At 44.7% G+C, this 13,838-nt stretch overlaps 2 protein-coding genes across 2 annotated transcripts; both read right to left on the minus strand.

The window, feature by feature from the left end:
- Positions 1 to 321: 321 nt before the first annotated feature.
- LOC121935319 (angiogenin-like) lies at positions 322 to 1,769 on the minus strand. Its single transcript, XM_042476716.1, has 2 exons — positions 1,637 to 1,769; positions 322 to 826 (listed from the first exon to the last, which is right to left on the minus strand). Exon 2 carries the CDS (start codon positions 802 to 804, stop codon positions 322 to 324), a length of 483 nt encoding a protein of 160 aa, XP_042332650.1. The 5' UTR covers positions 805 to 826; positions 1,637 to 1,769.
- Positions 1,770 to 4,966: 3,197 nt separating this feature from the next.
- LOC121934434 (cathelicidin-2-like) lies at positions 4,967 to 12,194 on the minus strand. Its single transcript, XM_042474926.1, has 4 exons — positions 11,352 to 12,194; positions 8,720 to 8,827; positions 7,693 to 7,770; positions 4,967 to 6,037 (listed from the first exon to the last, which is right to left on the minus strand). Exons 1-4 carry the CDS (start codon positions 11,544 to 11,546, stop codon positions 5,900 to 5,902), a joined length of 519 nt encoding a protein of 172 aa, XP_042330860.1. The 5' UTR covers positions 11,547 to 12,194; the 3' UTR covers positions 4,967 to 5,899.
- Positions 12,195 to 13,838: the final 1,644 nt, after the last annotated feature.

The following is a 13,838-nucleotide window of genomic DNA, read 5'->3' on the forward strand; positions in this document are numbered from 1 at the left end:
GCCATTTTGCCCTGATCCTCACCCCTCTCCTTCTTGCCCTAAAATAGCAAATTAATTTTTTTAAAGTAATGGAAGACCACAAGAGACTTGGAATGCTGCAAGACAAGATGTATTTGTTTCCCTTGCATACAGGTTGACAAAGATTAGCAAAGAAGTCTGGAGCTGGACTTTATGAAACAAGGGTTGCGATAGAAAGATTTTAATAATCACGGCTGCTTTTCTGTTTTGTCAAAATCAAGGATCGGGGACGGAAGAAAGAAGCTACTAGGGAAACAGCCATAGTGGAAGAGGCCATTCCAGCAGAGAGGAAAGCGGGCCACTTTACTTTTTGCATGGCCATTTCTCATCTACAATGACTTTGCCTTCGTCGTAATGGACCGGGAACCCTTCTTCACAAGCAATGACAATATAGCGAGGCCTGTTGTCGTGTGTGTACTTGCAAGGGGGACGGGTCGAGCCACCTTTCAGGGTGCAGGTGGTGACCCGGAATTGACTGCAGCTCCGGCGCTGGGTCCCATAGGGCTCCCCTTGATTCCCGCACACGGCTTTGATGTCCGTATCGGAGGCATGGATGAAGCTGTTCCTTTCCTTGCAGTTTGGACGGGTCAGCCCTCGTTTCTCCATCATCTTGTCGCAGTACGTTCCTCCGGTGTTTGTGTTGGAGTTATCCCGGTGTTGGTTCAGGAAATGAATGTATCTGGGCTTGATGTGAGGAGGCGGAGTGGCTGCTGCCAGCTCAGATACGGGTACCAAAGCTGCCAACATCGCCAAGGAAAGGAGGCCAGGCCCTTCAAAAAGCTTCATTATGGCAACCAACACCAGATACCTAAAGGAAGCGAAACAGATGGATAAAATCATAGAACCATAGAATTGTAGAGTTGGAAGAGATGCAAGGGCCATCCAGTCCAACCCCATTCTGCCATGCAGGAACTCTCAATCAAAGCATCCCCAGCAGATGGCCATCCAGCCTCTTTTTAAAGGCCTCCAAAGAAGAAGACTCCACCAAAATCTCCGACGAAGGAGTGTGATCCTCTGTCGAACAGCCCTTACTCTTAGGATGTTCCCCCTAATATTGAGCTGGAATCTCTTTTCTTGGAGAAAAGAGTCTCTGGAGCAGCAGAAAACAAGCTTGCTCCCTCCTCAATATGACATCCCTTCAAATATTTAAACAGGTCTATCATATCACCTCTTAACCTTCTCTTCTCCAGCTAAACATACCCAGCTCCCTAAGTCATTCCTCATAGGAAATGGTTTCCAGACCCTTCACCATATTAGTCACCCTCCTTTGGACACATGGCTCCAATTTCTCAGCATCCTTTTTGAATTGTGGTGCCCAGAACTGGACACAGTATTCCAGGTGGGGCCTGACCAAAGCAGAATAGAGTGGCAATATTACTTCCCTTGATCTAGACACTATACTTCTATTGATGCAGCCTAGGATCGCATTGGCCTTTTTAGCTGCTGCATCCCACTGTTGACTCATGTTCAACTTGTGGTCTACTTGCACTCCTAGATTCCTTTCACACGTAAAAGTCTCCTTAAGCCAGATGTCCCCCATCCTGTATCTATGCTTTTCATTAGTGGGACTATTACTTCCCTCAGTTTGGAAATTATGTTTCTATTTATGCATACTTACTCCCAAAGCAGAGAAGACTCCTTTGGAAGATGCCCGAAGAAGGTCCAGCTGTGATGGGAGATGACTTACATGTTTCTCTCCAATGCATTTATATGGTGGTTTGTCAGACTCCTCCCAAGCTGCCTAAATTCTGACTGGCTCCTGGGATGGTTTCCTCTTTCTCCAGAAAAACATATAGATGTTAAAATGATGCAACAGGGCTGCTGTTTACGTGGCTCTTGGGAGGCAGCAGTTTTGGGGGTTTTGCCATATTTGTAGGACCAAGGATCCTTAAATATCCATGCTCCCTGTCTTTGGGAAATAACAGGCCAACATGGAGTTACTCCACTTGTTGGCCTGGTTTCCCTCTGCCTTTACTCTCCCAATGAGACAAGTAATGCACAATATACACACCACTGATTTTCTTCCTCTCCACTTTCCTCACTGTCCAGATCTTTTCAGTAAATGGTGATGGGGAAGAATACAATGGATTGGACTATTCTAACTTTAGTGTTCAGTTGCATATGGTGTCATATCTCAGACTGTTGTTGTTCCTTCCTCCTCTCTTCACTCCTCCTTCTTCTAAGTCTACACCGGATCTTTGTATAAATGAGAGGTTTTCTCTTTGCAGCATCTTCCATCATTTGCTTTGTGCATCTGAGGAAGTAGACTGAAGTCTGTGAAAGGTCATGCTACCACCTTCTTTCGTTCAGTTAGTCTCAAAGGTGCTATGAAATCCCTTTGGATACTAATTTTCCAGACTAACAGAGCTATGTCTTTGAATGCCAATGCCTGGATGTGCTCATATTGGCAGTATGATAGCTGTTGTGATCTCCTCCTTGGAAATACCAGATCTCAATAGGAGATAGTCCATCTTGTTCTTTTCCTCCTCTGTGAAAGAACTCATAAAAAGTCTGGATTTTTGCTGGGGACACTGAGGGCAGAACAGATAACCTCCAGCGTGATTTGAAATCTGCAGTCCAACCATTGCAAAGATTGGCATACGTCACAAAGTCACAGTCACTGAGAGGAAAAACCTCTTCCCTCATTCCAGGAGGTGCTCTCCCTTGTTCTTCTACTCCAGGAAGAGTACCCACCATTTATGAGTAAAGCAAACTCATATAAAGTATAATGTTGAAAGGGTCACTGAGAGCAAAACCTTTAGTAGAAAAGAGCCAGCCTGGTGAATTTATGTCACATTGAGGAAGAGATATCGAGACCAGTAAAGTCAAACGCTTCTTAATCCAAATCAACTGACAGGAAGTAGAAAATACTCTAAAGGCACCAGGTTCCCCTCTGATCTTGGAAAGTAAGCAGGGCCAGTCCTGGTTAGTCCTTGGATGGGAGACTGCCAATTAATAGCAGGTGCTGTGAGCCCTATTTCAGGGGAAGGAACTGGCAAAACCACCTCTGAGGATGCCTTGCCTAAGAAAACCCTGTGAAAGTCACCATGAGTGACTCGAAGGCATGCACAACACACACAAACACACACATGTGAGTCTTATAAAGTGACCTCTATGTGTAGAAGGTATATGAAACATAAACAAGTTTCATGTTTAGACTTGGATCCCATCTCAAAGATATCTCCTTATGTATATACAGACTCAGCTTGAATCCAGAGAAAACGGAAGTGCTCATGATAGGTTCCCCAGGCCCGGGGATGGATATTTGTCCTCCTGTCCTGAACGGGGTCACGCTTCCCCTGAAGGACTCCGTTCGCAGTCTGGGGGTGCTTCTGGACTCGTCGCTCCACCTTACATCTCAGGTGGATGTGACGGTCAGGAGCACCTGCTATCAGCTTCGGCTGATACGCCAGCTGCGTCCCTACCTGGGCCGGGGGGACCTTGAAACAGTGGTACATGCTCTGGTAACCTCTCGGTTGGATTTCTGTAATGTGCTCTACATGGGGCAACCCTTGTACCAAACCCGGAAGCTACAATTGGTTCAGAATATGGCAGCAAGGCTGGTCACTGGATGTTCCAGGACCAGCCATATAACACCTGTCCTACAAGATCTACATTGGCTGCCCATTCGCTTCTGGGCGCAATACAAGGTGTTGGTTATTACCTATAAAGGCCTAAATGGCTTGGGCCCAGGGTACTTGGAGGACTGCCTCTCCCCATATAATCTGCCCCGCGCTCTCAGGTCGACCGGGAAGCAACTGTTGAGGGTTCCAGATACGAAATATGCTGCGACTGCACAGAGGGCGTTCTCTATCTCGGCCCCGCAGCACTGGAACTCTCTTCCTGATGAGCTCCGCTCGCTTACCTCCCTTGACCTATTTAGGAAGAAGTTAAAAACCTTCCTCTTCCAAAAGGCTTTCCCCCAGTCGTTGTAATATCAGCTCTCTCCCTGTTGCACGTTGCACTCGCACTTTAAGCCAGCTAATTGTTGTGTGTTTTTAGCTTGTAATTTTCAACCTTGTTTTTAATTGTCTTTTATATTTTCTGGATTGTGACATGATTGCTGTTTGTAAATTGTACATTGCGTACTTCTATGTAACCCGCTTTGATCTACCAAGGAAAAGCTGGCTATAAATAAACGGTTTATTTATTATTTTATTTATTTATATGCAAATATTTCTGAAAAAATCCAAAATCCAAATGGCTTCTGATCCCGGGCATTTTGGATAAGAGAAACTCAACTTGTATTTCGATGTTCACTTTTTGTGTGTTTTTAACCATATTGTTCTTTTAAGTTGTGGACTGCTTTGAGTCCTGATTTTTGGGATAAAGTAGATACAACAACAACTACTACTACTACTAATAATAATAATAATAATAAGCCACTGGTGTCAAATAAGATTTATTTATTGGTGAGTAATGGGTGCAGCAGGTACCTTACAGCAGAGAACAGCTCACATGTCCTTTGGATGATGGGAGATGAAACTCCTTGCAGCTGGCAATGGGTTAGACTCCCTGGTGGCATGCTCTCCCCATTGCCCTGGGGCAAGGCAAAGGGGTAGTTGCAACCAGAAAGCATGCGCAGGGATACATCACTTAACAAGAAGCCATTGCACTCCTTTCTGCAAAAGCTTGGAATGTCCCCAAGCCCCTTTGTCCCCTTGTCCTCTGTCATGTGAACTAAAATATATCTGCATAGTAAAGATTTTACACAAAGGAGTTGGGGGAAGTAACAGTGGCACTCTATTCTGCTTTGGTCAGGCCTCACCTGGAATAATACTGTCTCCAGTTCTGGGCAACAGAATTCAAGAAGGGAAACTGGGACATGTCCAAAGGAGGGCCACCAAAACCATCCACTATGAGAAGAGACTTAGGAAGCTAGATATATTTAACCTGGAGAAGAGAAGGTTAAAGGATGACATGATAGCCCTGTTTAAATATTGGAAGGGATGCCAATGTTGAGGATGGAGCAATCTTGTTTTCTGCTGCTCCAGAGACTGGAATATGGAACAATGGATGGAAGCTGTAGGAAAAGAGATTCCACCTCAACATTAGGAAGATCTTCCTGATGGTTAGAACTGCTGGATGGTGGAAGACTCTGCCTTGGAGAGCGTTGGAGTCTCCTCCTTTGGATGTTTTTAAACAGAGGCTGGATAGCCATCTGTTGCAAGTGTTTGGATTGTGTCTTGGTTGGACCTGATGGCCCTTGAGGTCTCTTCCATCTCTAAAAGTGTAGTTTTGAAACATGTCCACCATTCAAGAAAGATATGGACAAGCTGGAAGGTGTCCAAAGGATGGTGTCCAAAAGACAGTCAAAGATCTGGAAACCACCAAGCCCTATGAGGAGTGGCTTAGTAGGCTGGGGATGTTTACCTTAGTTATTGGCCTGAACCCTATTGGTAATAAAGGCCAAAGGAGACCCACTGAATCTTAAAATGGTGAGATGAAACTTGTGTGACTCTCATTGGTTCAATGAGCCTCCTCTACTTGGAGGACTCAGGCCATTCAAGGTGCTGAACCTCATTTGGAGATCCAGTTCAGCACCTTGGGTAGGCCTTTTAAAATTCAGTGTTAAAACTGGGAGCAGATTTAGCACCTCTTTGACCCCAGGTTAGAAATATACAAAATCTCACACACAAAAAAAGACCTCACAAACTCTGAGGGTCAGGCCAATATATGGTAATGACACATGGACAGCATCAATGAGCAATAATATTTTAACAATATAATGGGTTTGATAAGCCTACAATAAATGTTTGCACCTCACTAAGGGCTTTGAAGCAGCAGTCTTGCACAAAACTGAAAATAGACACACAAACATCTCACAATCTGAGAGAAAGGATCTTCCTGTCTCCATTTGGCTGAGTAGAGTGCCATGTTGTTACTTTTCTGCAATGGCTTTCAGAGCTGCAGTAGAATAGGACGATGGGAAATAGTCCGCTTGCGCTCGAGGGGCTGATGCCTCCATCATCTGGGGTTCATGGCTGGATTTCGTCTTCCGTCCGCCAGAGTTTGCCCGCTAGGATTGAAAAGAACAGAAGACGATATAATGAGCAATAAACATATAGACAAACAGAGCAAATTAAGTCTGAATGTTCCCTAGAAGTTAATATCACTAAACAGAGGCTAGCCTTCTTTTGGACACACCATGAGACGGCATCTCATTGGAAAAGACAATAAAGCTTCATAAAATGGGAAGAAGTAGGAAAAGAGGGAGACTGCAACTGAGGAAAATGTGACTTTGCAATACTTAGAATCACAAAATCCCAGGGTTGGAAGAGACCCCAAGGGCCATCCAGTCCAAGCCCATTCTGCCATGCAGGAACTCACAGCGAAAGAACTCCTGACAGATGGCCATCATCTAGCCTCTCTTTCAAAACACCAAAGAAGGAGGCTCCACTGCTCTCTAAGGCAGCGTCTTCCACTGTTGAACATCTCTTACCATCAGGAAGGTCTTCCTAATATTGAGGAGGAGTCCCTTTTCCTGTAGTTTGAAGCTGACGTGTTCGTAAGAGAACACAAAGGGATCTTGCAACGCCTTTGAGACTAAAGGTCTAGAAACTCATGCTACAAGTTCTTCCAGAGTCAGTTTCAGAGGTGCTGCAAGACCCTTTTGCATACTAATATTGCAGAACCACATGGCCAGGTCTCTGGGTCCTGTTCCTGACAGGGTTTCTTGGAGGCCTCTCCCAGAATAAACCCATTTGTGTGATTCGCAGAGACCACGAAGAAGTAGTAGTAATCATTTCACTTCTGGCTACAGGGACACAGCCAAACACCTCCTCTCCAGCCTTGCTCTCCACCAGCCATGGATTGGCTATGAGAAGGAGCTCCAAGGTACATATAGAAGGAGTGTTAAATGCCCATGCGCAATGTAGTTCTGCATGTGCAACTAGTACACCTTGCTGTGCATGGCAGGATTACAACCTGAGACTATTAAACAGCTTGAAATCCCATCTCTCTCTCTCGCACGTCAATCCATACACAACAGTCCTGTGAGGCTGGCTGCCGTTCGCTCCATTTTAAAAAAAGGGGCAACTGAGGGCGCATTTTAGTAACTCTTCAAAGGCCACTGAAATAAGCTGATGGTGTTTGGGATTGGACCTAAAATCCCCAAACACTGTGCCACCTTTACACCATATAATTGTGTAATTTAAATTGTGTTATTTTAAAAAGCCTTTAATTTAAAGAGACCTTTAATTTAAACAGTTTAAACAAGGCTTTTAAGACCTTGCAGGCTTGGTTTTATGGGGGGGGGGGGGGTTTGAGGGAGTTTGTTTTAGATTATTATTTTTAATTTTGTATGTTTTAAATTTTATATTTGTAAATTTTTAATTTCCCCCCAATTTTAATTGTACGATTCTAATGGCTGTTTTAATGTGTTTTATGTATGTTGTTAGCTGCTCTGTGTTCCAGGAGGCAGGATAAAAATAAAATTAATTAAACAAATAAACAAACAATATTGCAAGGGCATAACGTTCGCCTGAGTCATGCAGCAAGCAGCCTGGCAGAAATGCAACAAGCGCAATATTCCCAGGTGTGCCGACATATTCCTGGGGGCAGCACCCCTTGGATTTCTTCCTCCTCCATAGCTACACAAAGCTCATATTCTTGCCAGGCAGAGTAGAAACAAAACCCATGGCTCTGCTGGTTTAGCTGTCAAAAGGGTCTCACCCGGCATTTCATGGAGGTCAAGGGGGAATCTTGCATGAAGTTGAGGATGGAGACTTCAGCAGAGCAATCCTTTATCGCCTGGGAAAGAGAAGAATCGAGATGGGGTCAAATGCCTGTCGTCCCGGGTGGGCAACTGCCACCTCTTCAAAAACATTTTGGGTTGCAACTTCCATAATTAATGTCATAGACTCATAGAATGCTAGAGTTGGAAGAGACCCCAGGACAAGGGCCATCCAGTCCAACTCCATTCTGCCATGCAGGAAATCACAAGCGGCCCTCCAGCCTCTGCTTAAAAACCTCCAAAGAAGGAGACTCCCACCACTCTCCAAGGCAGCGTCTTCCACAGTTGAACAGCTCTTACCATCAGGAAGCTTTTCCTTATGTTTTGGGGGAATCTCTTTTCCTGTAGCTTGCATCCATTGTTCCAGGTCCTGTTCTCTGGAGCAGCAGAAAACAAGCTTTCTCCCTCCTCAACATGGCATTCCTTCAAATACTTTAACAGGGCTGTCATATCACCCCTTAACCTTCTCTTTTCCAGGCTAAATTACATGACTTTATCTCCCTAAGTCTTTCCTCAAAGGGCATGGTTTCCAGGCCTTTCACCATTTTGGTTGCCCTCCTCTGGACATGCTCCATCTTGTCAACATCCGTCTTGAATTGGGGTGCAAAACTGGACACAGTGTTATTCCAGGTGGAATAAAGTGGCACTATTACTTCCCCTCTAGACACTATATTGATGCAGCCTAGCATCGCATTGGCCTTTTTAGCTGCTGCATCACACTGTTGGCTCATATTCAGCTTGTGGTCTGCTAGGATTCCTAGATCACTAGATGTCATTCAACTCAATTTAAGTCATTTCAGGAAGCATGGCAAAAGTAGCTGCATTGGCCATTTAACCAATGCACACTAAAATCCACCAGTGATACCTTTATTGGCCAACCAAAATGCACAATATACTCTTATATACAAGTCAGTTCAGTTCAATGAATGAGGAAGCACACACAAGTGACCCTCCTCTGTCACTTACCCCCTTTGGCTTGTATTTGCAGTCTCCCATCCTGTAGCTGGATGTTTTCTGACAAAGGGTTTCTTTGACGGTGAAGTTCATGCTGAAATGAACCCCCCAGCCGAATCTCTTTGGACGGGGGGCAAAAAGGGAGAGGATTATTATACGCATGGTGCTTTAATACCTAAAGATGGTAGCACATACATTGGCAAACTCAAGGTTGGACCTCTGCATTGCACTATACTTTTTTTGGACTACATCCCCCAGCATGGCCAGTGGCTGTGGGATTCTGGGAGCTGTAGTCCAAAAAAGGTAATGTTTTCAAACTTTGATAGTGCTTTATAATGCAACCAGGTAGCAGAGAAGATGCTTCTAAGCATTTAAATTTTAAAAATGCTGCCCTCCACTGCAATGGCTGGAGATACAGTGAAAAAAGGGGAAAGTATTTAGAATGTATTAAAAGTCAGTAAACAAATCTACTGCGAAAAAACTAGAGAAGATATTCTGGTTGATGCTTAGGATGAACTAAATGGAAAGCCTTTCCCCCGAACTGTGCCCCAGACCAGACTGGCCTTTGCCAGGATCTTCTGGCAGGTTTTTAGCAGCATAGCATAGCAAGTGTGACCTGACTAGCAGCATTTGGCAGCCGAGGAAGACAGAAGTGTCATCCTTCCCAGAACACAGTCAAGAAGAGATTAACAGTGTTTCAAGCCTCATACTTTTAGCTAAAAACCAGCATTATTAACAGTGTCGTTAAAAAGCAACACCTGAAAGTCTGACTGTGTCACTAGGAAAGACCAATGCTTATTTTTATTTATATTTTGGTTTAGTGATTTGTGTGTCGAACTAGGACTCTGGAGACCAGGGTTCGATTCATACCTTGGCCATGAAACCCACTGGGGCAAAAAGTCACACTCTCTCAGCCTCAGTCAGAGGAAGGCAATGGCAAACCTCCTCTGAACAAATCTTGCCAAGAAAACCCTCTGATAGAATTTGGATTGTAAAAGATTGAAAAACTGCTGGAATGCCAAAAGTAACCAAACCATTTTAAGTTTGCAGATCACCATTGAGCTGTGGATGATGGGGGTTGTAATCCAATGGGCCTGGAAAGTGCCAAAGTTGGGTAAAACCGGACTAACACTTTTATAAACTTTTAAAATTAATGTGTTATAATCGGCAGTGTTCATTGTTGATTTGTTGTTGTTGTTCCCTGCCTCGATCCAAGAGGAGAGGCAGGTAAGAAATAATTAATAATTAATAATTAATAATACTACTAATAATAACTTTGCTGTAAGATCAGATTTATGGATCATTGAGAACAAGTTCAACTTGGTGAAATAACTTCTTCCCAATGATTGGGTTGCCCATTCTGTGGTAATAATAATAATAATAATAATAATAATAATAATAATCTTATAAGAACAGATTTGTGGATCATTGGGAATAAGTTCAACTTGGTCAATCAAGTTGTTCCCAGCTTAAGTTGCCAACTGTGTAACTATAACAACAACAGCAACACTTGTTATGAGAACCAATTTGTGGATCATTGGGAACAGGATCAGCTTGGTTAAACAAGTTCTTCCCAATGACTGGGTTGCCAACTGTGTAGTAAGAATAATAAATTGAACTTGTTCCCAATGATCCACAAGTTTGTTCTTAGAGAAGTGTCAGTCTGAATCTGTAAACACAGGTTGGAAAAATAAGCTAATTTTGGGACTACAATGACTAGACTCCTGGTGTCTAGGGGTCACCCATGCTGCTCCATATACATTTTGGTATAAATGATAGCCCTTAATGACCCCTAGATGAACTCTAATAGCCTGTCCTCCATTGCCAGCAAGGCATGAGGACATGGACACACACCCCTGAGGGGCACCCACATCATCTTATCTAGGGAGTTGCATAAAAGGATTATCATAGGACCAGGAAGAGCAAACGTTTGCCTTGCCTGAGGCTCTTGCCCCCTCCCCAGGGTCTGTTGTCCGAGCAGCTTAAGACCACTAAGACAATCAGACAGGGACATCCAGGTGAAAAGAAAGTAATTGTTCTCACCATCAAGCCCCTTTGCCTATAAATACTCCCAGATTTGCCTGTTCACGCGGCCAGTCTGGATTTCAGGGGGAAGCTCTGTCCCCTTGAACCCTGTCCTGGCTCCTGACTCCTGGCCAGTCATTCCATGGCTGAGCCTCTTGCCATCCTCATCATATTCCATTTGAATTCCTGGAGGGAGTCTACATTCTGGTATGTATCACCCCAGTGATGTCTAAAATCCTATTCCATGCTAACTCCTGCTTTTCCTGAGCCTTGAATGCATGTGTGTGTGTATGCGCAGCGAATGTGTTTCCCCTATTTCAATAAATTAGACATCTAGTTATTAAAGTCTGTCTCAACTCTATTTATTGGAATCCCCTGGTCTACTCCGTACACACAACGGGAGACGATTCTGCAAGGGCCGCCGTAGCAGGCCCTCCTTTTGCGATATTTGAGCTAATAACAATAATAATAAAATTCCCCGAAACGGACCCTTGGCTACATAGGGGTCTGTGGGGAAAGCGGTCTGGTCTCTGGCTGTAAGGATATTCCTTAAAGCAGCTCCTCAAGGTGTCATCCTATTTCTGTCTCAAACCCAAATCTCACTATTTAATATATTTACCGTTTTGCGGGTGTTTCTGAGCTTCAGCAGCCTAAAAACGTCTGGGACTACGGTTCCTTCATTGTAGTCCTCCACTGCCATCCTGGCTGCTTCGAGAGGGGTCAACATCGAAGCAACATCCAACACCGGAGAAGATGCCCCAGAGACCCCAAAAGCCGCAACCAACAACATTGTGCCCACCAGAAACCGACCCATCGCTAACTCCCTCAAACAAGCAAAACTCTGTCGTAGATTTTTCTTGCAGCCGGAGAGAAAAGCAGCTGAAATGAAAATCTTCTGGAACGTGCGCAACTTGGCAAAGCCCACATCCTCTTAAAACAACACTCCGTCCGCAGGGAGAGCCACACTGTGCATAGCTGGAATAATATAGACGGCTTTTGGCTTCCTTGAGAGCGATCCAAGAAAAAGGTGCCTTATGCCCTGAATCCCAAACTGCTTGGAAAGGAATGATTTGCACAGCTGGATCCACAGGGCAGCAAAAGCATTTTAAAATAAATACATGGCAATATTTCCAAATTCTTGGTGATAAAAGATCAGGGGAGTAAATTTTGGTGTTTTCTTCTCCCATTCCGTATACTCCAGTATAGGAGGTTTTCAGCGGATCTGATGCAGAGCGGTACACAAAAGTGTAGGGGAAATTTTGTGATCTTGCCAAATGCTACATCTCCCCAGCTATTTTGCAAATGGGACATACTTTTTAACCGCATCAACACTGTGACAGCACATTCCTACCCACATCTATTTTGCATTTTTATTTGCAACCGAATCTGAGTATTCTGAAATTTAGAGACAACTAGTTTTGGGGATGACAACTCTGGGAGTGCTGGGAGTTGTCATTCCAAAAGAGTAACTTTCCCAAACTCTGGCTATTTGCACATGCAAACCCTATGGGAGCCTGAATACTGTAGTGGTTTGAACAGTGGATTTGCGCTCCAAGGGACCAGGGTTCAAGTCCCTGCACAGCAGCAGAAACCCTCTGGGTGACAAGTCACACTCTTCCCAACCTGAGAGGAAGGCAATGGCCAGCATCTCTGAACAAATCTTGCCAAGAAAGCCCTGGGAGAGGAGTGCAAGGAGCCAGAGTTAACTTGGAGGCACAGAGCAACAACAAACCCAGTGGGTTAGCAAACCTTAAGGAAAGAACCGCCCTGATAAAGCTGGGGAAAAGAAAGAAATGGTGATGTTCATTAGGTCCAGACTATTTGAGGGACTGTATCTCCCCATAATTGTGTCAATTGTTTTGTTTTGTTTTAATGTCTTTTTATATTGTGAGCCACCTTCTTCTTCTCATAATCTTCTATCGCCTTCAGCTAAAAAAAAATCTTCATCTCCTGTTCCCTTATCTGTTGGAGTTCCCCAGGGCTCTGTTCTGGGTCCCCTTCTGTTTTCTCTCTACACACTGTCCTTAGGAAAACTCATCAGCTCTTTTGGTTTTTCCTACCATCTGTATGCCGATGACACCCAGTTGTATCTTTCCACCCCTGACCTTTCTCCAAGGCTTGAACAGCAAGTTTCGTCTTGCCTCACAGCTGTCTCGCAGTGGATGCGCCATCGGCGTTTGAAGCTCAACATGTCCAAGACGGAGCTTCTTGTCTTTCCTCCTAAGCCCACCCTTCAACACTCCTTTTCTGTCTCTGTGGACAACATTTCTATTCAACCAGTCCAGCAAGCCCGCAGTCTTGGCTTTATCTTTGACTCTTCTCTGTCGTGTGTCCCTCAGATCCAGACCACAGCCAAGGCTTGTAGATTCTTTTTGTACAATATTGCCAAAATCTGACCATATCTCTCCGCCTCTACTGCCAAGATCCTGGTCCATGCCCTAGTGGTCTCACGACTTGATTACTGTAACGTCCTCCTGGCCGGGCTTCCTCTTTCTCACCTCTGTTCTTTAATCTCTGTCCAGCATTCAGCTACACGCATTATCACATCTGCCCACCGCTCTGACCACGTCTCTCCTGTGTTGGCATCCCTTCACTGGCTCCCCCTCCCTTTCCGCATTCAGTATAAGCTCCTGCCGTTGACGTTTAAAGCCCTCCATGGGCTACTCCTCCTTACTTATCAGACCTTCTTTCTCCTCATCTTCCCACTCCGTTGTTCCCTCCGTTCTGGTAGTCAAGGTCTGCTGTCCCAGCCCAGGATTTCCTCTGCCCCATCTTGGATTCGCCCCTTTTCACTCGCTGCCCCTCACTCCTGGAACCTTCTTCCCCCACGAACAAGAGCCATCACTTCCTTAACCAGCTTCAAAACGGAGTTGAAGACCTTCCTGTTCAGAGAAGCGTTCCCAGACATTGCATAATTGTCGCTTGCTATTTGATGTTCTTTTGGTGCCTGTTTTCTCAAACCATTTCCTGTATTGCTATGTACTTTATATGTATTATCCTACTAGAGAGGCAGGCTAGCTCCAACAGGCCTCCCTGGAAGAAGATTAACCATCCATTATGAAGCCAAGCCCTCCCTCCAGTCCATCTGCCTTGGTCCAGGCCTTGG

Source organism: Sceloporus undulatus, chromosome 6, assembly GCF_019175285.1.
Source record: "Sceloporus undulatus isolate JIND9_A2432 ecotype Alabama chromosome 6, SceUnd_v1.1, whole genome shotgun sequence".
Classification (NCBI taxonomy): Eukaryota; Metazoa; Chordata; class Lepidosauria; order Squamata; family Phrynosomatidae; genus Sceloporus; species Sceloporus undulatus.